Source organism: Mytilus edulis, chromosome 3 (assembly GCF_963676685.1).
Source record: "Mytilus edulis chromosome 3, xbMytEdul2.2, whole genome shotgun sequence".
Taxonomy (NCBI): Eukaryota; Metazoa; Mollusca; class Bivalvia; order Mytilida; family Mytilidae; genus Mytilus; species Mytilus edulis.
Genome location: NC_092346.1, coordinates 8,171,269 through 8,193,782, shown reverse-complemented (window position 1 = coordinate 8,193,782; position 22,514 = coordinate 8,171,269). Strand labels below are relative to the sequence as shown.

The following is a 22,514-nucleotide window of genomic DNA, read 5'->3' as shown; positions in this document are numbered from 1 at the left end:
TTAAAGCATATATTTAGCATTTTATTGAAAAATCCTATACGAATCAAATATGCAAACAAAAAAAAATGTCAATGGAGGAAAGGGTTAAATATTTAAATTCATGGTTCACCTGTACCAATGAAGTCTTCGTAAATTTGTATCCCACGAATAAAAATGAATCCACAGAAAACCCTTGAATTTTATTCACCAATATATTATTTTTTTAATAGAAACTAATTTGTTTTTGTTCAGTCAGTTTTGTACATTTTATTTTAGATGTTAAAGTAGATGAAATCATATGTTGGTTTTCTTATGTAAACTTTTTTTTTTAAATTTTGTTTGTGATCCCAATTTGCCTTTTTAGAATCTAAAGGAATATGGGTAATCTCATTGTACATCATAATGAAAATAACACTAAGTCATTAGTGGAATTTCCATTGTTTGAAAAGATTTAAACCAATCACAACATTTTGGTGTATGCTTTTGAAATATTTCCCAAAATGCATTAGATTTTGAAACAGCCAATTATTGACCTGTATGTAAAATGTTTTGATTTGATTTATTTCTTTAAAAAAAATATTATTGACTATAGAGAGAGAACCTTTTTTTCCTCTTATTATATAAAAAAGTAGTTCACTATTTTATCGTTGACATGAATTTTAATAGTCAGTAGATGAAAATATTATGACCTACTCTTGTGCTTTTTATTATGTAAAATGGTATCTACTTAAGTTAGTAGTCAGTAACTGTGATTTAAAAACACCAAACAACTTTCAGGAGTGATGTACACTAAGGTGACTTATTTGTGATTACAATGGACAACTTTTAGGATAGTGAGTGATTTTGACTATTTTTAAAGATGGCTGATCCAAAATATTTTATTTAGAAGTGTCAGGGTTTAAAGTATGGGAATTTTACAGGGAAAAAAATTGATTGTTATTTGTAATGAAAAGGTGACGAGTTTTTCTTCTCATTTGAAATTTTTTTATGAAATCAGTTGTAGATACATAAAACTCTGGATGTTCCACAGAATTGGCTGATTTATGTGTATATTGTTTAGTAAGCAGAATGAAGACATTATAATACCAAATTTCTTAATTCACTTGCTCAAATTTACTATAAATAGAACAAAATTTCTTAATTGTATAAACATGTGTATACACGGTTTCATGAATTTTTAACTAGATGAACAATTTTTTTATAGTTTCTTAACATTGTGAATTTAAATGATTTTTAGTTTTTAAAGGATTTTTTTTAAAACCTTTTTGATCTGAAAAAATAAAGGTGATAAAAATAGAAATGTGCATGCAATATTTACCAACAATCAGCAAAAATTATTAATTAGAATTAAGAAGAAGTGCATTTAAATTGAGCAGAAATTGCTGATACCAAAAATCAAAATGGTCCTTTATCATTTTTTTTTTTTTTTATAATTGATTGAATGTAATCAAAAGTTTCAAGTTGATTATGTAAAATGAAATAGTGATTAAAATCGAGCCAACTACTTTTTTCATATCTATGTACTTAATTTTATATTATTTTATATCATAATTATTTGAATATTTATAAATCGTCTCCAAATATTACAGTGCTGGAAGTTTGAATTTTCATGTCATTTATAAGTCTCACATATCACCCAGTGATACTTTATAGTTAGTTTATCAAAAATTAAATGTATTCTCCCTAGTGGGCCTCTACCTAGATTTTACTTCCTGTTTATGGTCAGACTGAATTGTCAATGATAGTCCCAAAAGAGAAAAACAGGGTTTTGGTTTATTTTTGTAATAATCATATATATATATCTAAAAGATACATTAGAATGTTAGCTTTCAGTAGAATATATATTCCGGAATACATGTATATGACGGAAAACTGTGGATTCATGTATTTTTCTAGGTATCAATTTTTTGTGGACACATCATTTTATGGTTTTGCCAAAAGCTACATAAAAAAACCTATAGAAAAATATGGAATTCATTAAACACTTAAATTAGTTGCTATAAACCTATATCAACGAAAACCATGAAATTAGTACCCCACGAATAACTATGAATCCACAGTACTGCATTTGGTAGGTATTTGTAAAGAATGGAAAAGTATAAGATTAAGTGATAAATGTATTGCAATGTTGTTTGGTGTTTTATTGATAAGCATTTATATTTTATTTAATAGATCTAACGCTGTTGTATATGCTTATTTTTATTTTATATGAATTAATATAACAGTAAAAACACAATATATTTCTGTCATCACAAAATGAAGTGTATTGATTTATGTGGAAAGGGATTTTCTGAGGAAATGACCAAAAATAAAAACTACAACAGATTTATCTTTGTTTGTCATAATGTATTCTTTCATCAAATTTTGTATCTTTGTCTTAAGGTAGTACCTAACACTACAGGGAGATAACTCTGTAAAATCAGCAGAATGTTTTAATGACGATGTATTCTTAAGGGAATATTAAGCTTCTCAATGATCAAAATGAGTGTTTGTCAAACTGCTATATAACTAGTGTATTTTTTCTGATTAAACGGTTGGTTCAATTTTTTTGATTTTTTTATAATTTTGTCAAAGGGTCAAAGTAAATACTTTGTCAAAATTTTAAGAAAATTATACGAACCAAATTAATTTTAGTTCAGGTGTTAGGTACCACCTTAACCATTTTGGTTAGGTTTGGATGTAAGGTGTTTGAGCTGAAACTTAGTCATTCATGTCTAAGAAGGCAAAGAAGGCTACCAAGTTTATGTTATGTAACTTAGTCATTCGTGTCTAAGAAGGCAAAGGAGGCTACCAAGTTTATGTTATGTAACTTAGTCATTCGTGTCTAAGAAGGCAAAGGAGGCTACCAAGTTTATGTTATGTAACTTAGTCATTCGTGTCTAAGAAGGCAAAGGAGGCTACCAAGTTTACGTTATGTAACTTAGTCATTCGTGTCTAAGAAGGCAAAGGAGGCTACCAAGTTTATGTTATGTAACTTAGTCATTCGTGTCTAAGAAGGCAAAGGAGGCTACCAAGTTTAAGTTTTGGGTTGCTCCAATGGCTTTCTTCCAACAGCATTTAATCTTTGCACAATGATTTAACACATTGAATAAGTCCTCGTCTTACACAGATTTAAATGATTTTTTTCGCAGGTTTCCCATGTGAAGATTTGTTTGTCATTGAATGCTATAAAAAGTACCTAGTCTGTGCAATGTTCAACTCCCAACAATTATCCTTTCAACATTATTCAAAATTTCCAATGTTCAACCTATCTCATGAGTCCTGACATAAGTAATAGATTGAATAAATATATTTGGTTTGTTGTATAATATACATTTCTGTCTGACCATTCTTCCAACCTTGACCTCTTTACATGGTTCAATGATCAAAGTTGAATTATTGTGAGCAGCACAATCAAGTTTAAGCACATATTGTTGGCCTTTCTTATTTCTTATAGATGCTGACCTATTCAATATATATTTCAAATCAAATTGTAGCAATTCTCCAAATACTTCAACATAGGTTTAATCTAAGGTAGTTGAAAATACCAAATATTTTTGTTGATTCTTAAATGATCCTATATTATAAAAGAAGTTATTTTGTAGTGTACCAATTTCAGGCATCTTTCTGTACATAAACACAATAGATAACTTTCGAGTTTGATTCATTTCTGTCAAAAACTTTGGTTTTAGTGAACATCCTTCATGCATTTAGGGACATTGTCACTTCCATTGAATCCATTTCCATATTGAGTGAGTGGTTGTAACTTGGAATACAATGTAATATGTTGCTTTATTGCACAATTTTTTTTGCCAATTAAATTCTTATGATGGACAATCAGCACGGCTTTCATTAGGGAATTTTGATTAATACCTACAGAAAAAACTTTATTTCTAGTTTATCCAGCACAATGACGATCACTAAGACGCTTGATGAACGTTAATAGTGCAGGGATACAGGCGATCCCTTTATCTAATAAATGAAGGCATAAAGAGGGATAATTGACGACTTTTTCTATTGAATGGCATAACTTGAAAGTGGTCTTTTAACATATAAAACTTTCCCTATGTCACAAAGCTGTCTAAAACCATCACAATCATCATATCATTTTATGTTTGTTTAAAAGTTCGTTTTGTTCCTTCTTTCTCAAAATAAAACAGCATTTTAATGGAATAATCATACAAGAGAAATTTGCTTTGAAATTTTATTCATTGTTTACATTTATTAGCAAAACAGACAAACAAAAATAGAAAAATATTCTTATAAAAAGTAACAACAATGATGTAAAACAAATGACATGCGTTAAATGGCAAATGTGAAAATTACAAAAACATGAATGTACTGTAAATTCAGAAATTATTGTGATTTTGTCATTTTAGACTTAAATGCAATTATATTTTTTACGATTTTGAGAAAAATCCAGTTTAATTCATATAAATAATTTCAAAATACAAGTTTAAATTATTGCGTTAACAACTCTGTCGCTTTTTTCGCATTTTTATAAAAACCTCGCAATAATTTATTATAGGATTAAACACATTTTTTCTAGAGGTTATTGATGTGTAAACCGGGGCGATTAACTCACAAACTGAATAAAAGTCCGAAGGACTTTTATGTCAAGTTTGTGAGTAAGAGACCCGGTTTACACATCAATAACCTCTAGAAAAAATGTGTTTAATCCTTATAATTCTTCAGCCAAACATACGCGATTATTTATTTACATTATTTGCTTGATGGCTGCTATATTTCCCATCAAAAGCACAATGGCAAGTCGTAGCTAAGGAGTACGCCGCCATCTTGACTTTCTAAAAACCATAACTGAAATGTTCAATAAATGCACAGAATCTAAAATGAAATAGCACCTACCTCAAAAACTTCATTTTAATTCAATATTATCCGAATTTGAAGCGTACACGTAACGAAATAATCTTTCCCTTGAAAATTTTTATCCGTTTGACGTCGTGTTTTGCTATGACGTAAATTCGCCAAATCCTCCATGAAATTTCGCGGAATTTTATTTAAATTTTATTTTTATACATTTTCGAAGCTTTAGTGCATTTATTTTAATTCTTTTTTGTTTGTTATATATGCATTAGAATAGAAACAACTGTTACGCAATTGTTTTATAATCTCAATTTGCTGAAAATCCCAGTATCCCTGCAAGAATGTGTATCGCGCATGAATAGATTACGAAAGTAGTTTTGGAAACATGGTTTATCGAAGTGTAAACCTAGAGAAAAATTCTAATTGACCAATCCAATTCAAGTATTTATAGATATGCAAATGATATAAGAATTATGAATTTAAAGTACTTACAGAACCAATAACAATGTTTTAAAGCAAAGATAATATCAACATGAACAGATATTTCATCAAAAATATGAATCTATACATACATTTTATAGATATAAAGCATTTATCAAACCAAAAATTTGAAACCAGTGAATGACATTATTAGGCAGTGTAACTGGTTCCCTGTGATAAGAGAGCCAGAGTAGGATGCAGATCTTCTATTAAATTTACATACATGTCAAATTTGAGTTAAAAAATATCCTTATGGTACCGGTATTTAATTTCATGGTCTCTTTATTGTCATACTACCATCAAGACTTAGTTATTAATTTGAAAATATTTGATATTGAAGTAATTAACAATAATGTATTTCATACTACTGCCCTTCAATTGCTAGAAACTAGTAATATTTTCAAGGAAGGTGAATAACTCTAATCAATTTATAATTGAAGATTCAAATTCTGGTGTGCTTGAAACAAATACCATAAGATTGCCACTGATAGGTCTCACCTTGGCCGATTACACAAATTACTTTATGTTACTTCCACAAATTTGTTTGAGTTACATAAAGGTTAAATGAGAAAGAAATAAGGGTCCCTTATGATATCAGAAGAATTCAACATATTTAGATGGTATCAATTAGAGATTTATTGAAAATTTATTAAAAAACCAATCAGATTTAATTCAATCTATAACCCATGTCAAATCATGTTTTCTTGTAGTTTCTATAAAGTAAACATCCTTTTAAATGTACCTCTCAAACAACAAACAAACTGATGACAATGACCTTTATGTCAAGGGGTACAATCAAAATCACGTGATGGGTATACACACACCGGAAGTTACAGTCGAACTCGCCGCTTGAAAGGTTAGTAGCTGCATTTTCTTGTTTATATCAATTAAATTTTGATTAATAAGTTGGCACACCGAATGTCGGATAGTATGTAGTTTTAAAATACACAATTGTTTTTGCTAGAAAGCGTGCAGTTATTGCAAACACTTCGACGGTGAAATTTTGAAACTGTGTCGAAGTGTTCGCATTAACTGCACGCTTTCCAGCAAGGATAATTGTGTATTTCAAAACTAGATAGTATCCTACATTCAGTGCACTACCTTATTTATTAAATTTTATTGATATAAACAAGTAAATACGACTACTTACCTTTCAAGCGGTCTGCTCGACTGTTACTTCCGGTGTGTGTATATCTATCACGTGATTTTGATTGTACCCCTTGTATGTTCAATGGTAACAAGTTAGCTATATGAGATACAATAAATGACTATTGCCTTGACCTTGACCTATATCTTGATCTACTTTCAGACCTTGACCTACTTTTTGACCTAGAAGCAGATTTATTTGAGTGTTTATGTTTATGCTTCTTATGTTTCTTCTTCTTTTTCACTTTACTTCTTCCTCTATGGTCCTTGTCTTCTTTTTCTTCATCATTAAGTTCATCTGATTCATCTAGTTTCTCTTCTAGCTTACTGCAAAATGAAACAAATTTTAATACATTAACTCTCTCTTAAAAGCTTTTTGAATATTGGTAAAGTCTTCATGTTTTATATACTGTAGTATCAAAAGAAAGATCATTCTTCTCATGGTTCTGTTCTATGCATGAAGAAGAACACTGACTGTCATAGAAGCCCATGCCTTACAATGACTGACAGAATAAAACAACAAAAATATCCAATCTGTTACAGTGAAATTTCAACATGTCGTTGTTTGTATTGTAGCAAAGTTCATATGATTGACAGAGAGATTCGCCTTTATATAAAATTCAAATTGTCCAATTAGAATTATCACAGAGATCTGAAAAAGGAACAATTTTAGACCTATGTTTTGAGAATGAAATCCTGTTTATGATTAAGACTGGCAAGAGGGGGGTTATTGAGCAATTAAAACTGGTCTACCACAGCCACACATTTTGTGCCCATATATACCAAGTGAGGTTATCTGGATCCTGTCTTTTTTGTTGTTGTTTGTACTGTTTTAGGAGGAGTTGGTGGTTGGTATTGTCTGTCTTAATTTTTTTAATTTTTCCTGTTAACCTTTTTTAAGTTCCAGACAAAATGTCCAATCCTTTACCTTGGTTTTGCTTCAGCTTCTTCTTGTCTCAACATGGCCACGTATTCTGTCTGATTTTCTATCACTTCCCTGATAATCTAAATAAACAAATCAAATTAACATATGGTGGTCAATATTGAAAGATTAACATGAATCCTTTAAAGTGATTTACTAGAAAAAGCAGGAAATAAATCAATGGAATGATCGAACTACAAAAAATGTATAAACTGAGAAGGTATACTTTCAAAACTTATGTTCAAACATTTAAGATTTATAATTAATTGATGCGTTTACACAGAACACACATTCTTTTGCAAGACTGAATTTGAGAAAACTTTCTTTTGACCTGTTGAACTTAAACCCTACTGTAGGTAATATTAACTAATTTGGACATACCTCAGTGTAAGATTTCCTTGTTATATGTACATTCTTTGCCCTGTAAGATTGCCTTCTGCGTTTATAATCTCTTTGTTGTGCCAAGTATTCCATATAGCTTTTCGGCTTGTTTCTATCTACTGAAAACAATGTTTTTTAGAATGAAGCAAAAAGTATACAATCTAAAAATGTTTTTTCATTCACCATGAAGAACTTTTTTTTAGAAAAGTGCATCTGTAGGTTTTGATTTTGATAAAAGAAATATGCTTCAGATAAAAATAAAAGCATTTGATGTACTTAACATTGATTTAAACCTTTAAACCTAGAATTTAATTTTTTAATATAAGTTGTAAACAAGTTAAACAGAAGGTCTACAATCTGTCTTTTTAATATCATATTCTTAGAAGACATTTTTCAACTTTTTGATTTTAACATTACTCAAAGTATTGAAGGGGGAGATTTGGAAAAAATATGCAAGACAGGAGTTTTAAGTAAAAAAATAAAGGCAGGATGAGCAACTTCAAATGAATTTTTTTATCCTAACCTCCCCCCCCCCCCCATCAAATCAAATGGTTGCTCCCTAAATAATCCACTACTCACATGCATCTTTTTGCTTCACCATTTCTTGTAAATCAGTGGATAAGAACTGGTCTGATTCATGCCTGTTTAGTCTCCTCTCATTTTTAGCTTTCTCCACTACATAGTCGTGAATAGCTGCCCTCTCAGCTGGTGTCAACTGAACTGTCACCTCATTTGGTGTCAAAGGTACTTTATCTTGTGCAAAAAATACTGAACAAAAATAAACAAAAAGTTAATCATTGAAAAATTACATCTAAGATTAATATTTCATAATTTTTCTTCTCATTTATACTTTTCAACTTATATTAACTTTTCTATGTGTTTGTACACTGATTTGCTATTTTTGAAAGTACATATTTATGTACAATTTTTGCATATTTTTAACCTTAACCCTTTCCTCCATTGACATTTTTTTTTTGCATACTTGATTCTCAAAGGATTTTTCAATAAAATGCTAAAAATATGCTTTAAATTATAAACAAATTGCGAAAAACAAATATTTCATCAAATAAATTCAAGTCAGATATTCTTATGAATATCCTTTTCATATTGGATACAAATTTTATTAAACCTGAAGCAGACACTTTGTAGTCAAAGTATTTCAACTGAGGTACTTCACAGGCGTCAAAAGGCGTCATTATGGAGTAAAGGGGGTGGTGTCAAAAGGCGTCACTATGGAGGAAAGGGTTAAAGCATTTTGATTTGTATTAAGATTTTGTTGGTTTATTTGCTTATGGGAAATAATTGTGCATATTGCTCCATTGGTGAATATGTTTTTGCTTTGAAATGATCTATCACACATGAATTTAAGAAAGTGGAATTAAATGAAATTAAACTACTGTAAACCAACTTATTTTCGCGGATACTTTATTTCGCGTTTTACGATTTCTAGTCCACTTCGCGGCTATTTAATTTCGCGATTTTCTTATCTACTTGATGTAGTTTGATAAGTAAAGATCCAAGTTATACATATTCGCGACGATTTATATTCGCGTTATTTTTCTACTCGCAAATGTCGCGAAAATAAATCGCTCGCGAAAATAAGTTTGTTTACAGTATTTCAACTGCATACCTGAATTAGATTGCACTTATAAACCTATCTATAATAGCTAGATGCAACGTTGTTCCATCAAATTGTAAATTGGACTCTTCTTTGATTATGTCATCATTTCTCTCATCCAATCGTTTTTTTAAAGTTTATATTTGCATTTATCACTGATGTTGTTTTTAAACCGTTTTGATTTCATTTTTGATTTTTGGTGTTTTAAAGCCACCTTTAAGATCCTATCTGTTTTTGGGCTATTTCGTCGCGGCCAGTTTTTATTGGTGGAGAAAGTCAGAGTGCCCGAAAAAAACCAGAACCTTCGATAGGAAAACTCACAATCCTAGTAGATTTGAGTCCAGTGCACCTGCACAAGCTGGGTTCAAACTCACAAACTCAGTGTTGACTGGCTAGTGATTACAGTAGCACCTTCTTAGACCATTCCGCTACAGAGGCCCCTTAACTGTTTTGAAGATCAGTTGATATTGTATAATTTAATGAATATACATACTTGAATGATTCTGTACATGATGGTCTCTTAATACTCTGTTCATTGTTTCTCTGTCTGAAATATAGTAAACAAGCACTTTCATGCACATATCCTAAGTCAAGACCCTGTTTGTTCAAGGTTGTCATTTTTTGGAGTGGTTTTATAAGTGTTAATATTACCTTAACAATACAATGTGATTAAAACGTTTAGCTGATTTTTACAGAGTTATCTCCCTGTAGTGTTATGTACCACCTAAAGCCAACTAAGAAAATGAGTTTTATTAACAAGGGAGATAATTACACACACACTTTCTCAAACACTTACATCAGGGTTAAAATCTGAGTATTTTAAATAAAATGAAAACAAAGTACTAAGTTTAACAGCTATATTTTTTTTTATCTCAAGTATTGAATATGTTGACTAACAGAACAATGTAAATCCTTTGTTATTTATAATATAATGTTGAACATTCAATGCTATATTTACGGTGTTTTTACTTACAGATGTGTCTTTCAATGCTATATTTCTGCTTTTTGTACTTACCAATGTGTACGCTGCTACTTGTTGGGTCTTGTGTATATCCAATAACATCAGCCTTTAAAAAAAAAACGATTGTACATTTGAATAAAAGGCTTACATAAATTGTTTTAATTCCGATTTCCAATAGAAGACTTTCACAGATATTCATTTTCCTGTTCATATTTAATGTCACAATGTTTATAATATGATGTCTTCGTAAGCATTATAGTTCACACAATAACATCAATTACTTCAAACAATCTCTGTTCAACTGGTTTAACTCGTTAATTAAAAGGAAATTAAATTGGGCTATAAGAAATCTGACCTCAACTTAGACAATTCCATTCTAACATGACATTTTTGTGCATAAAATGCATCATTAAATTGTCAAATTTTGAAATTCATGATTCTCTGAGTATATCAACATGTAAACTACCACAAATATCAACAAGGGGACATTATACAAGACTAGAAAATCTTACATGCCTTACCAAAAATGCAAAAATTTATCAATCTGTCAGAAAATGTCATAATCAAAGATCGTGGCTAGTGTCATAAGTGAAATAGTAAAAAGTAAAAGACTTAGTTCATTAAGTATAGCGAAAACCACAAATGTAAAAAAGAAGATGTGGTATGATTGCCAATGAGACAACTATCCACAAAAGACCAAAATGACACAGACATTAACAACTATAGGTCACTGTACGGCCTTCAACAATGAGCAAAGCCCATACCACATAGTCAGCTATAAAAGGCCCCGATAAGACGATGTAAAACAATTCAAACGAGAAAACTAAAGGCGCCTATACATACATTAGTAACTCTTGTTTAATGACAGGCATTAAATGTTTTTTAATGATTTCAAGTGTTCACAATTTCCTGTCTAACATGCACAGTAACTTTGATTTAAACAATTTCTATTTGACTAGTAAAATTACCAAGTCTTCTTTTCTGTAGCCAACAAACAATAGTTCACATTTTTCTTCATGCTTAGTCAGATCTTTCCTGGGCATTCTGTGACTGCTGTCGAATGAACATGAAACAATATCGTCTTGCTACAACAAATAAAATAACATACATACATGTAAATGTGAATTCATTACTATTCTTTGGATACCAATCTTCATGGATTTCGTGGGTACAGGTTAACCATGAATTCTAATGTTCAACAAATTGCAAATTTTCTATCTATAGGCTTGTATGCATGCAGACTTCAGGAAACCCACAAAATCGAGGAGGGGGGGATACCTTTTTATGTTTACCTGTTTTGGCCTTTTTCAGGTAACTGTTTTCAATCTAAACTGTTAACTGTTTTCAATGCACTGTGTTAACTGTTATCAACATTTTGCAACATTTTTTAATTTGTTGTTAACTGTTTTTGCCAAAATCAAGGCATGATAACAGACTCCCTATTGCCCCCTCTTAAACAGAAACTTACCAAATTCTCTTATAACAGTAAAATAGCCTGAAACCACGTGCACGTTATCAATAGGCTGACAAGGATTGGGCCATACCACTTATTGGGAGATTATCGTATAAATCATACAAGTTTAAGGCTAGGTTGAACAAATTTGTCCTGCCTTTTTTTTCAGTTTTAATCTCAGTCCTGCCTTTTTATTTTTCATTCTATTTGGTGTTGCTTCTTTTTTTTTATCCTGACTTGTTTACATAAATTGACATCTTGCCTTTTTGGGGGGACGAAAGTGTCTCATCCTGCATTTTTTTTTACTCAATACTCCTGTCCTGACAATTTTTTTTCTAATTTCATTCAAAGATCACTTCTATGAATAATTAGGTATATATGGTATAGGGGCATCTCAATGATCTGACATTTAATTTGGCCAAATATAAAAAACACACCTAGATCTACATTGTTGACCTTATTATTGATTAGGGATGTGGAATATTATACCTAACCTTTATAAAGTGCTCTGGTGTCCATCCTACATACTCCAGGATATGTGTAACTTCATTCTGGCATTCTTTGAGATAATCCTGTAAATCTCTTACGGTACTGTCCCTGTCCTCCAACAAGTTATATTCCATCATATTTCTGAATAAGAATTTTTATATCATTAAAAAAAAAAATCAATAAAATGAAATTAAGCAGCGTTATCTTTATCATTTTACTACTGGTTAAATAATCATTACAGTGTTTACTGGCTGGTCATTATCGAGTATGATACGATTTTGACATGCCTATAAAAAAAGTGAATCTGTGAGCTACTGCTCACTAATGATACCCCTGCCCACTTAAGGTATATTGTTAACCGGAAGTTGTTAAGTAATGAATATGAAACTTCATTGCAGAATACAGCTGACTTTAAATATATAAAGCATGAAACTAAATTTCAGAAATCCTTGTATTGTTATTCCTGAGAAAAATGTGACGAAAATTTTCAACTTGGCTATCATGTATAAATTAAATGATACAAGTGTTTCGGTTAACAGGAAGTTGTTGGCTGTTGTTCTGAAAACGCATCACATGGTAAAGCTGACTTGTATAAACCCTGAAACCAAATTTCAGAAATCCTTGCATTATAGTTCAGAGTGTTCCTGAGAAAAGCCATAGTGATGAAAATTTTCAATTTGGCTATTATGTGTAAAATGATGTAATTAAGTGTTCCGTAAACAGGAATTTGTTGAGTGATGACTCTGAAAACGCATCACAAGATGTAGCTTACTTATAAAAACCCTGAAACTAAATTTCAGAAATCTTTGTATTGTAGTTCTTGAGAAACATGCAACAACAAAAATCATGGGCTGGACAGTGAATGGAAATGAGGAATATATGTCCAAAAGACAACAACCTGACCAAAGAGCTGAAGGCCACAAATGGGTCTTCAACACAGCGAGAAATTCCCATACCCTGAGGTGGGCATCAAATGGCCCCTAAATAAAATTGTGTACTAGTTCAGAGTAAATGGATGTCATACTAAACTCCAAAACATATAAATTTAACCACAAAGCCAAAGGTTCCCATCATGAAGAAAATATCTGACATCACAATAGAAAGGGGATTGTTATATGAAATCAATAGTTCAAAAGTTGAAAATTCTTTGGTCATCAGACGCAGATTTCCAAATAGTGATAAGGTGTAGCCGTATGAGTCCATTATCTGAATAAAAAGGGGGAGGCATCACCTTGCAGAACATTTTTTATTTATCAAAATTTGATGTAATAATTATTGAAATTTACATCATTTGAATTATAATTTAGTGAATTATAAACATAAGAAGCCTAGTGTCAGTATAAATTATTCAGTCCCAAAATTATAATTTAGATAGTCGACCTTCCCACTCCATAGATAGAGACAAGTGCGTATCATTGGATAAGCATGCTAAAATTTTTAGATTTGTATGAAATTAAATTACTCTGAGTTCTTACTTGACATTAACAGGGAACACACCAACACGAATCAGGGGAGATGGATACAAGACATCATTTTAGTTACTAAATTAGTATTCCTACATTATCTACCCATTTCGGGTTTTGGTTAGATCTGAATCTTTCTTTACAGGGCGAATATCCCCAGCTCGACCCAAATAGACTTCGTCCCTTAAAGATAAAATGATATGAATGACGCTTTAGAAAAATATTACATATACATTTGTATATATATAAAAATTGAAAATTATGAAATTAAAAATAATTTTTTTAATCATTAACAATACTGTTAAACCAGGTATGCGCTAGAAAGTAATCATCAACCAACCAGTTGATGTTTTTCTGTAAGCGATGCAAGTTTTTCATTAATATGATATTTATTTAAATAACTTTACCGACTTTATAGTGAATCCGGACAGAATAAGAATACTAAGAATAAGACTAGAATAAGTGGAAGAAGTAAATTATTCTTATTCTTAGTACGTCCTTATATTCGTTTTGGACTTTATATATAAATCATACACCCCCCCCCCCCCCCCGGAAAAAAAATCCAAAAAAAATCACGAGATTGGAGAATGTCACAGTATAACTCAAAGGAAATTAATCGCCGAGATGTTATTATTTAAGGTTTACGAGGGTTGTTTTTGAAACAATAAAAACTTAGTTCGAATATTGTAGTGTTTTGCTATACTTGGAATGACAATACATTATGTAGTGTTCTTCACTTGTTTTTCCAATTATTAGTCATACTTTTAAAATGCCATGGTAGTAGTTGTTCTCTTTGTATGCACCTTCTTTGGTTATCTTCTGGTTCTATAACAGGAACCAGCCCACCAGCCCCTACACAATATAAACTTTTGGCTTGAGTCTCAGGCATGTCTGGAGATCTTGCAGTTCCAGTTTGGCTAGTGCACTAGAAACAAATCCATCGTCTCTTGAAAACAATTTATAAATTGATAAAAGGCCAAGTAAAATATTATAGTACTATTTCTTGAATTAAAAACATCCTCCTTTTGTGTATGTATCAACCGACAAAGCACCTAACACAATATGGAAGTAGTTTGAAGAGAATGCTACATTCGTTGGTAATGTAAACTTAAATGAATGAAAATTCGTCTACAAAAAAGACCCTGCGCTCTATGCACGGATAGTCAAATAGTTAACCCTATTATATATTGGATTCTCAAACTACGCATACACAATAATGCAAACACTCTTGTGACGTTTTGGATAAATTACATGCTTAAACGGGTCCGTACAATTCGGTTGACAATTATGACTGCTCGACTCTGTACACTTCACTTCAACACAATCCTATCAAACAGACGTTCTTTCATTTGATTAAAGTGTCCTTTTGATAATAGTTGTCACCTCTACAACTCATTAATGACAGATATATACCTAACTTAACAACATTTAAGTGCGTTCTGGTAATACCATTTTTTAACAGGTTTTAGATATTCCTATGGGCACAAATTGTGCCTCTTTGTTACCAGATTCGGGCTGTATTGTAACTTAGTGAATCGTGGCCAAACTCACAGGAGAGATCCGTTTAAATTCCATTTTTAAATTGATAGATTTATAACGCTTGTATAAATTGCGTTCACGATACATTTTCTTTTAATAATTAAGAGTTGTGCAATAATTAACACTACGAAAATGTACACAAGGGAATGTGCTTTAAATAGTTAGTGTATACTAGATTACAGCAATAATTGTCCTTTCTTTAAATCATATATTTTAATTTCACACGAGGAACTCTCTACAAAAAGAAAGGCGGGATACATAAAAAAAAAAGATAAACAGTTATTTAACAATCGAAAACGAATAGATGATATCATGACAAAAAAGAAAAACGATTTTATATTTATATACGACAAAATTGAGACCTACAAAAACAGGGATGATCAAATGTTCTTCTGAAGGGATAGCAGGTCCTGATAGCAGATCCTGCTCTACATATGTGACACCCGTCGTGTTGCTTGTGTAAGTACAAACCTGGTGATAAGACTGATTCAATTTACAAGAAACACATTGTTTTTAAGTAGGATTTGTCCTTCCCTATAACAAAACATTTGTAAAGTTAGAACAAACTAGACGATTTTTCGTTCCCCTTTGTCTATCTTTTCAACAACAAAAAATATGGAAGAATTTGAATAGTATGTATTTTTTTTTGTCTAAGATGGATCATCGGTAAATATTTCTCCAGATAGATGATTTTTTTTATTCTTTGCCAAAGTGGAGATTTTTTTTTTTTTTTTTTTTTAAATATAATGAAAAAATGGATCCCCAGCTATATTTCAAGTTAACGTCGTGCAAAATTGTATAATGTTTGATTTTTCACGATAATAGCCACAAAATATGTAAAAATTGATGAAAAATGGGAATGTGTATTTTTTACATTTTGTTGAAAGGAATAATATCTTCTTCCTTTATATAGTTATCAAAGGTACCAGGATTATAATTTAGTACGCCAGACGCGCGTTTCGTCTACATAAGACTCATCAGTGACGCTCATATCAAAATGTTATAAAGCCAAACAATTACAAAGTTGAAGATCATTGAGGATCCAAAATTCCAAAAAGTTGTGCCAAATACGGCTAAGGAAATCTATGCCTGGAATAAGAAAATCCTTAGTTTTTCGAAAAATTTAAACTTTTGTCAACAGGAAATTTATAAAAAATATTTATCACTGGTGTCCCATCGGTTTTGCTATTTTAACGTTACACTGTCTTTTGCTCCTTTTTGTATATCTTGTTTTGTAAATATTGGAATGCTTTCTATTTAGTATGGTGTGAGTTTACTGTGGTACGACTTTGGAAAGGTACGAGGTTATCCATTGGAGTATGAGTTTGTAACAGAACGATCTTTGGAAAATCGTACGATTGTCACGTGACAGTTAAGTGTATCACAGGATTGAAGTTGTCAAGAACTTGAAGAAGGAACTATTATTATAAGGTGGAGCTGCAGAAAAGAATGGACAAATTTATAGCTGCTGTTATCCTGGTTGTGTGTATGTCTGTAGATTTTAGCTCAGGCAAAACACCGTTCCATACTTGTAAAAGTGAGTTTTGTAAATCTCTATCACTGACACTATCATGCAGATGCATCTGTCTCGCTCTGTAGAAAATGCATGTCCAGAACCATGCTAATTTTTTCACATGCATGTTTCTTTATTTATCTCAGCATTCACCGAATAAGAAAGCATCCCAAGTCAGGAGCCTCTGGCCTTTAGTCTTGTATTATTTTAATTTTAGTTCCTTGTGTACAATTTGGAAATTAGTATGGCGTTCATTATCACTGAACTAGTATATATTTGTTTAGGGGCCAGTTAAAGGACGCCTCCGGGTGCGGGAATTTCTCGCTACATTGAAGAACTGTTGGTGACCTTCTGCTGTTGTTTTTTTCTATGGTCGGGTTGTTGTCTCTTTGGCACATTCCCCATTTCCAATAATCCATTCTCAATTTTATGAACACGCAACTACAAAAATATGTTGCAAGAAAATTAGTATTATTTCTGGGTGCAAATTCGGATATTTTTACTCAAAATGTCACTGCATCCCCCTTTTTTAGACCAAGGATGTGTATACAAATACTTGTATAGACATTACTTCTTTGTATCTATTTTAAATCCAAATGAGGATTGTAAAGCCAAAAACATTGTTGTGTTCCTTCCTACCTACATGACTTACCATAAATTTTCATACATGTACATGTACTTTAAGAGACCCACTACACGAGTATTACTCATGTAGTGGGTCTCATTGGGGTCTAAGCGTGACGTGGGATTGCCAATTTTTTGTAAGCGTGACACGTGAATGTCAAATTATTGTGGCTTGAAAACGGGAAATGAGGTCTTGCAGGACCCAGGAAATGACAATAAAATGAGAATTGCTTACGTTCATAGTGTAAGCGGGATACGGGAATCTGACAAAACAGTAAGTGGAACCCCCGAATGAGACCCCCCCCCCCCCCCCATGTACACTAACAGGCATTATTGGCATTTTTGGTTACACACTTTCAAAATAAATATATGATCTACCAAATTATTTAAGCAACATGTACTCACAGGGTTTTTGAAAGCGTTTATAGGTTAAGAGAATAATGGACCAATACTTCAAAAAGTGGTAAAAAAAAAGTAAAGAATAAAGGAAAAATATGTCAAATATTAAATAAAAAATAGTTCAATAGATCTAGAGAATAAAAACAGGGTTATAAAATATGAACAATAGAGGATAAAAGACAAATTTTATAAAAAATGAAGGGAAGTAGCCTGAAAAATTATAGAATTAACAATTGAGTGACAACCCATCGACATTTTCCTTTATGTTTAGAATCAGGAAACATCTTTAACAAATTGCCTTTGTTTTATTTCAGGTGGATCATCTAAAGTAACAAATGTAGTAATTCCAGGATGTAATGCTCCTCCTTGTAAGCTAAAGAAAGGATCAAGTGCTGCTATGTCAATATCATTTACTGCAGGTATAATCAATAGATACATTATACATGTTATATATTATATATTCTCTTGAATAATACAACAGGTTAATCTAAACTAATGCCATCAGGAATTCATCTAGGACAACGATTTGGATCAAATTTGTACCTGTTTAAAACTGAGAGAAAAGTGTACATGTATCACAAATACATTCGTAATTTTCATGCTGATTTTCATACATTACAGGGTTAGCAAAACCCTGCTGGTTATTTGAGTATTGACCAGCCAAATATTGTATTTAAACATGTAAATTTTATTTGTTCATCCTGAATATGCCACTAGACATGCTTGATAAGGCCAAGCAAGCAACAATATATCAATCACAAATTACACATGTATGAAAGTATATTTGATGTCATGTTATAAATTTATAACAAATACATGTATGTTTACAGGAGAGGGGTATACAAAGGTAACAGCTGATGTCCATGGTGTAATTAGTTACATACCAGTTCCATTTACACCACCAAATGTGGATGGCTGTCAACATAGTGGACTGACCTGTCCTTTGACAAAGGGAAAGAACTATGTTTACAATAATACCATTCCCATTAAAAGCAGTTATCCAAATGTAAGTTATTTTAGTAATACATATATCCCAATTTAAGATTTTACAATATTTTTATTATTGTGAACATTTTGACTAAAGGTATCGCAAAAATTAATTAATTCAATGCATTTAAAAGTTTAAAAAGGGGGGGGGGGACTTCCTGGTATAAAGTTCTTGGATACATACATGATATTTGTACACAATTTTAGTTGATTTCACCGAGACAGCAACCCAACAGTACTACTAAACTAAATTTATTTATTCTAATAATTAGAAGTCAACACATCTCTAAAAGAGCAACTTTATTATTACATAAAACATAAACTCTAGTTAGTTAAAAGGTGTTGTGTTTTTTCTACTAAAAATAATTACACAGGAAATGGTTACTTGTATATAATTGACATGGTTATTTTGTTTATTTTATCTATCTAAGTAGAAAACACATACAGGAAGTTGTTACATGTACTTGTATCTTTACCTAACATGATTATTCTTTATATATATTTCAGTTGCAACTTGTAGTACGATGGGAGCTTTTGGATGAGAATAACAAAGACATTCTGTGTATTGAAATTCCAGCTGAAATATCTGATTAAGATACCAAAAAACATGAACAATCTAAACAAGGACGTCTTTGATATTTATTTTCCCATTCTAAATTAAACATTATGTAAGGGAGATAATCACTCAATTAATTGTACACTTTCTATTAAAAAAACAAACATCGAAAAGAATCTCCCCCATATTTGGTGGCAAATATATTTCCAAAAAGGTGTGCTCTGAAAAAAAAGGTTCAAGTTAATAACAAACCTTGCATTAGTTCAGAAATATTTTCAATGTTGACCAAATCTCATTAAATACTATTTGTTTTGTTAAACATTTGTTACGTTTACAATGATATTGTTATGTATATATATGTGTTCCATAGGATGAAGCAATGTAAACTTTTTCTTTAGACAATTACAATTGATTATTAGAGGCATGAAATTTAAAAAAATTAAACATCATTTTCTTCTAGAATATATGATTCTTTGCCTTACTTGGATGAAGACTTCATTTTCAAAATAAGAATATGGTTACCTGCCATAGTAAAAAGGAAAGTTAAAACCTTAGTCAAAAGTAACAAAAAGTTATGTTTTCAAATTTTCAGAAAAGCAAGATTGACCAATATCTTAATATAAAAATATAGCCTGTACATTTTTGTTTACATGTGTTTGTTGTTATTTTTGTAAGTCAGATTTAAGATGAATGGGTTGGTTGTTTATGCTTTTCCCAATGTATGAATGCACAAATTACAATCTTTTAATTGCTTTTCATTAGTGTATTAATTTAAAACGATTGCATTTTTTTTTCTTGATCTGTATTAAGAGTGCGTTTGCGAAAATGTCTGAATTGTGTGACATCGAATGATAAAAGCGTGGTGTTAAACAAATCTTTTATAGCTTTAAATAATATCTAAAGTTTACTCAAAGTTCATAAATACTGTAAATGCTTGTTAAACTCAATGCTGAAGTGGATAATTGTTTAAAATGCATAATATGGATTTATATCATCAAGATCATAATTGTACAATGAAAATATGTTATTATTCTTACATTGTTCTGACAAATAGACAAAGCTTTTTAATAATTTTTTGATTGATTTATAAAAATATAAACAAATGTCTAAAAACTAATGTAATTTTTTTTTTTTTTTTTAAATTACATTGTAATTTTATACACTTTTTTATTGTCAGGAAGAAATCTCTTTGAAATATGATTAATGATCTGTTATAGCCTTTTGTAATCTTTAATATAAGAGATTATCATGCTTGCTTTTATATTGTCACTTCACATTTATATACAAATGAACATTTTATAGGTCTATTTTCAATAAAAAAATCTTTCTGTTTATTTTTCTGTTTTGTTATATGGGACATTTTTTTTACTGAATGTTTCTTGTAATGGTTGGTCTGTGTTCAAATGATTCAGTTTGATTTTGTAAACCAACTGTGTAGTCCTTTATCCAGGTCATGTTAAAGTTGTAGAAAAAATGGATTATGTTTTGTAAATATAACCGCAGGCAAGATGGTAGAGCAATGTTGTCGTCATCCTAAGACAATAACTTCCGTAAGTTAATGGATCTGAATGAAATTGTACCACAAGGTTCCATACCTAAAAAGGAAGATCTGTGATTGATTTTAGGGGTTAGCATGGTCATAACTGTTTAGGAATTGGGGCTAAAAACAATGCTATGACCTATAGTTGTTAATGTCTGTGTCATTTTTGTCTTTTGTGGATAGTTGTCTCATTGGCAATCATACCACATCTTCTTTTTTATACTATGTATAACTACCGGTAGTAATTAAAATTGAGAATGGAAATGGGAACATGTCAAAGAGACAACAACCCAACTAGAGCAGAAAACTGCCCAACCCCACGAAAGGGTCTTCAAACATGACGAGAAAATCTCTTTCTAGGTGGACTTCAGCTGGCCACTAAAACTGAAATGTGTACTAGAGAAAAAGGATGTCATGCTTAACATATAAATGAATTTAGATTAAAAATCATACAAGACTAACAAACGCCAGAGTCTCCTGGCTTGGGACATGCAAAATTGTGACTGGGTTAAACCTGTTTAGTGAGATCTCAACCCTTCGCCAATAGCTGTAGCCAATCTAGAAAAAACAAACACACACCAAAATGCACATCAGCTTAAAAAAATCAGTCTGATGTCAGAATATGTAATAAAAGAAACTGTAAAACAACTTCTTAGTCCTTCATCTAGGTCATATTGAAGTTGCAGAAAAAATAGACTATGGTATGACATTGTCGTCTTCATCCAAAGACATTTGGTATCCAGACAATAACTTGTATGTCAGTGAATGGATCTCAATGAAGTTGTATCACAATATTCCATACCTAAATATGAAGGTTTGTGTTTGATTTAAGGCAGGTAAACATGGCCCTAACTGTTATTAAAGAGACAACAACCGGACCAGAGCAGAAAACAGCCCAAGCCCACAAAAGGGTATTCAAACATGTGACTACATGTACTAGATAAAGTATTTATAGTATAAAGTGTTCTATTTCAGAATGAAATAGACCTAGATACTTTATATCTTGTATACAAGTGTCCTATATTATGAAGTTTTTGTTTGCTATATGTCTGTTGCCTTTGATCTCATTTTTGTCGAGCCTTCGACTTAAGTCGAAAAAGCGAGACTAAGCGATCCTACATTCCGTCGTTGTCAGCGTCAACAAATATTCACTCTGTGGTTAAAGTTTTTGAAATTTTAATAACTTTCTTAAACTATACTGGATTTCTACTAAACTTTGACAGAAGCTTGTTTATGATCATAAGATAGTATTCAGAAGTAAATTTTGTAAAAATAAAATTCCATTTTTTCCGTATTTTACTATAAATGGACTTAGTTTTTTCTGCGGGGAAACAAAACATTCACTCTGTGGTTAAAGTTTTTAGAATTTTAATAACTTTCTTAAACTATCCTGGGTTTGTACCAAACTTGGACAGAAGCTTGTTTATGATCATAAGATAGTATCCAGAAGTAAATTTTGTAAAAATAAAATTCCATTTTTTCCGTATTTTACTATAAATGGACTTAGTTTTTTTCTGCGGGGAAACAAAACATTCACTCTGTGGTTAAAGTTTTTAGAATTTTAATAACTTTCTTAAACTATCCTGGGTTTGTACCAAACTTGGACAGAAGCTTTTTTATGATCATAAGATAGTATCCAGAAGTAAATTTTGTAAAAATGA

The 22,514-nt window shown here is 31.1% G+C and overlaps 2 protein-coding genes across 4 annotated transcripts; one reads left to right on the top strand and one right to left on the bottom strand.

The window, feature by feature from the left end:
• Window positions 1–5,968: 5,968 nt before the first annotated feature.
• Window positions 5,969–13,841, bottom strand: LOC139514159 (U11/U12 small nuclear ribonucleoprotein 48 kDa protein-like). 3 transcript variants are annotated; one of them, XM_071302943.1, is made up of 10 exons: window positions 13,708–13,841; window positions 12,238–12,373; window positions 11,259–11,375; window positions 10,345–10,396; window positions 9,823–9,876; window positions 8,291–8,479; window positions 7,712–7,830; window positions 7,337–7,413; window positions 6,491–6,735; window positions 5,969–6,045 (listed from the first exon to the last, which is right to left on the bottom strand). In XM_071302943.1, the coding sequence occupies exons 2-9, from the start codon at window positions 12,367–12,369 to the stop codon at window positions 6,531–6,533; spliced, it is 945 nt and encodes a 314-aa protein (XP_071159044.1). In that variant the 5' UTR covers window positions 12,370–12,373; window positions 13,708–13,841; the 3' UTR covers window positions 5,969–6,045; window positions 6,491–6,530. The 3 variants fall into 3 exon arrangements, with proteins under 3 accessions (XP_071159044.1, XP_071159043.1, XP_071159045.1); XM_071302942.1 differs by lacking the exon at window positions 5,969–6,045 and having other exon boundaries at window positions 6,418–6,735; XM_071302944.1 differs by lacking the exon at window positions 5,969–6,045 and having other exon boundaries at window positions 6,418–6,735; window positions 13,792–13,812.
• Window positions 13,842–16,392: 2,551 nt separating this feature from the next.
• LOC139514158 (NPC intracellular cholesterol transporter 2-like) lies at window positions 16,393–20,647 on the top strand. The gene is made up of 4 exons (XM_071302941.1): window positions 16,393–16,771; window positions 18,085–18,189; window positions 18,601–18,776; window positions 19,265–20,647. The coding sequence occupies exons 1-4, from the start codon at window positions 16,684–16,686 to the stop codon at window positions 19,349–19,351; spliced, it is 456 nt and encodes a 151-aa protein (XP_071159042.1). The 5' UTR covers window positions 16,393–16,683; the 3' UTR covers window positions 19,352–20,647.
• Window positions 20,648–22,514: the final 1,867 nt, after the last annotated feature.

Excerpts from the sequence above, each read along its gene's own strand:
- LOC139514158 (XM_071302941.1), top strand. The coding sequence starts at position 16,684 with ATGGACAAATTTATAGCTGCTGTTATCCTGGTTGTGTGTATGTCTGTA. Across the intron at positions 16,772-18,084 it reads ACCGTTCCATACTTGTAAAA|GTGGATCATCTAAAGTAACA; the intron begins GTGAGTTTTGTA and ends GTTTTATTTCAG. Across the intron at positions 18,190-18,600 it reads GTCAATATCATTTACTGCAG|GAGAGGGGTATACAAAGGTA; the intron begins GTATAATCAATA and ends GTATGTTTACAG.
- LOC139514159 (XM_071302943.1), bottom strand. The coding sequence starts at position 12,369 with ATGATGGAATATAACTTGTTGGAGGACAGGGACAGTACCGTAAGAGAT. Across the intron at positions 10,397-11,258 it reads GCTACAGAAAAGAAGACTTG|GCTGATGTTATTGGATATAC; the intron begins GTAATTTTACTA and ends TTTTTTTTAAAG. Across the intron at positions 9,877-10,344 it reads AAGTAGCAGCGTACACATTG|ACAGAGAAACAATGAACAGA; the intron begins GTAAGTACAAAA and ends ACTATATTTCAG.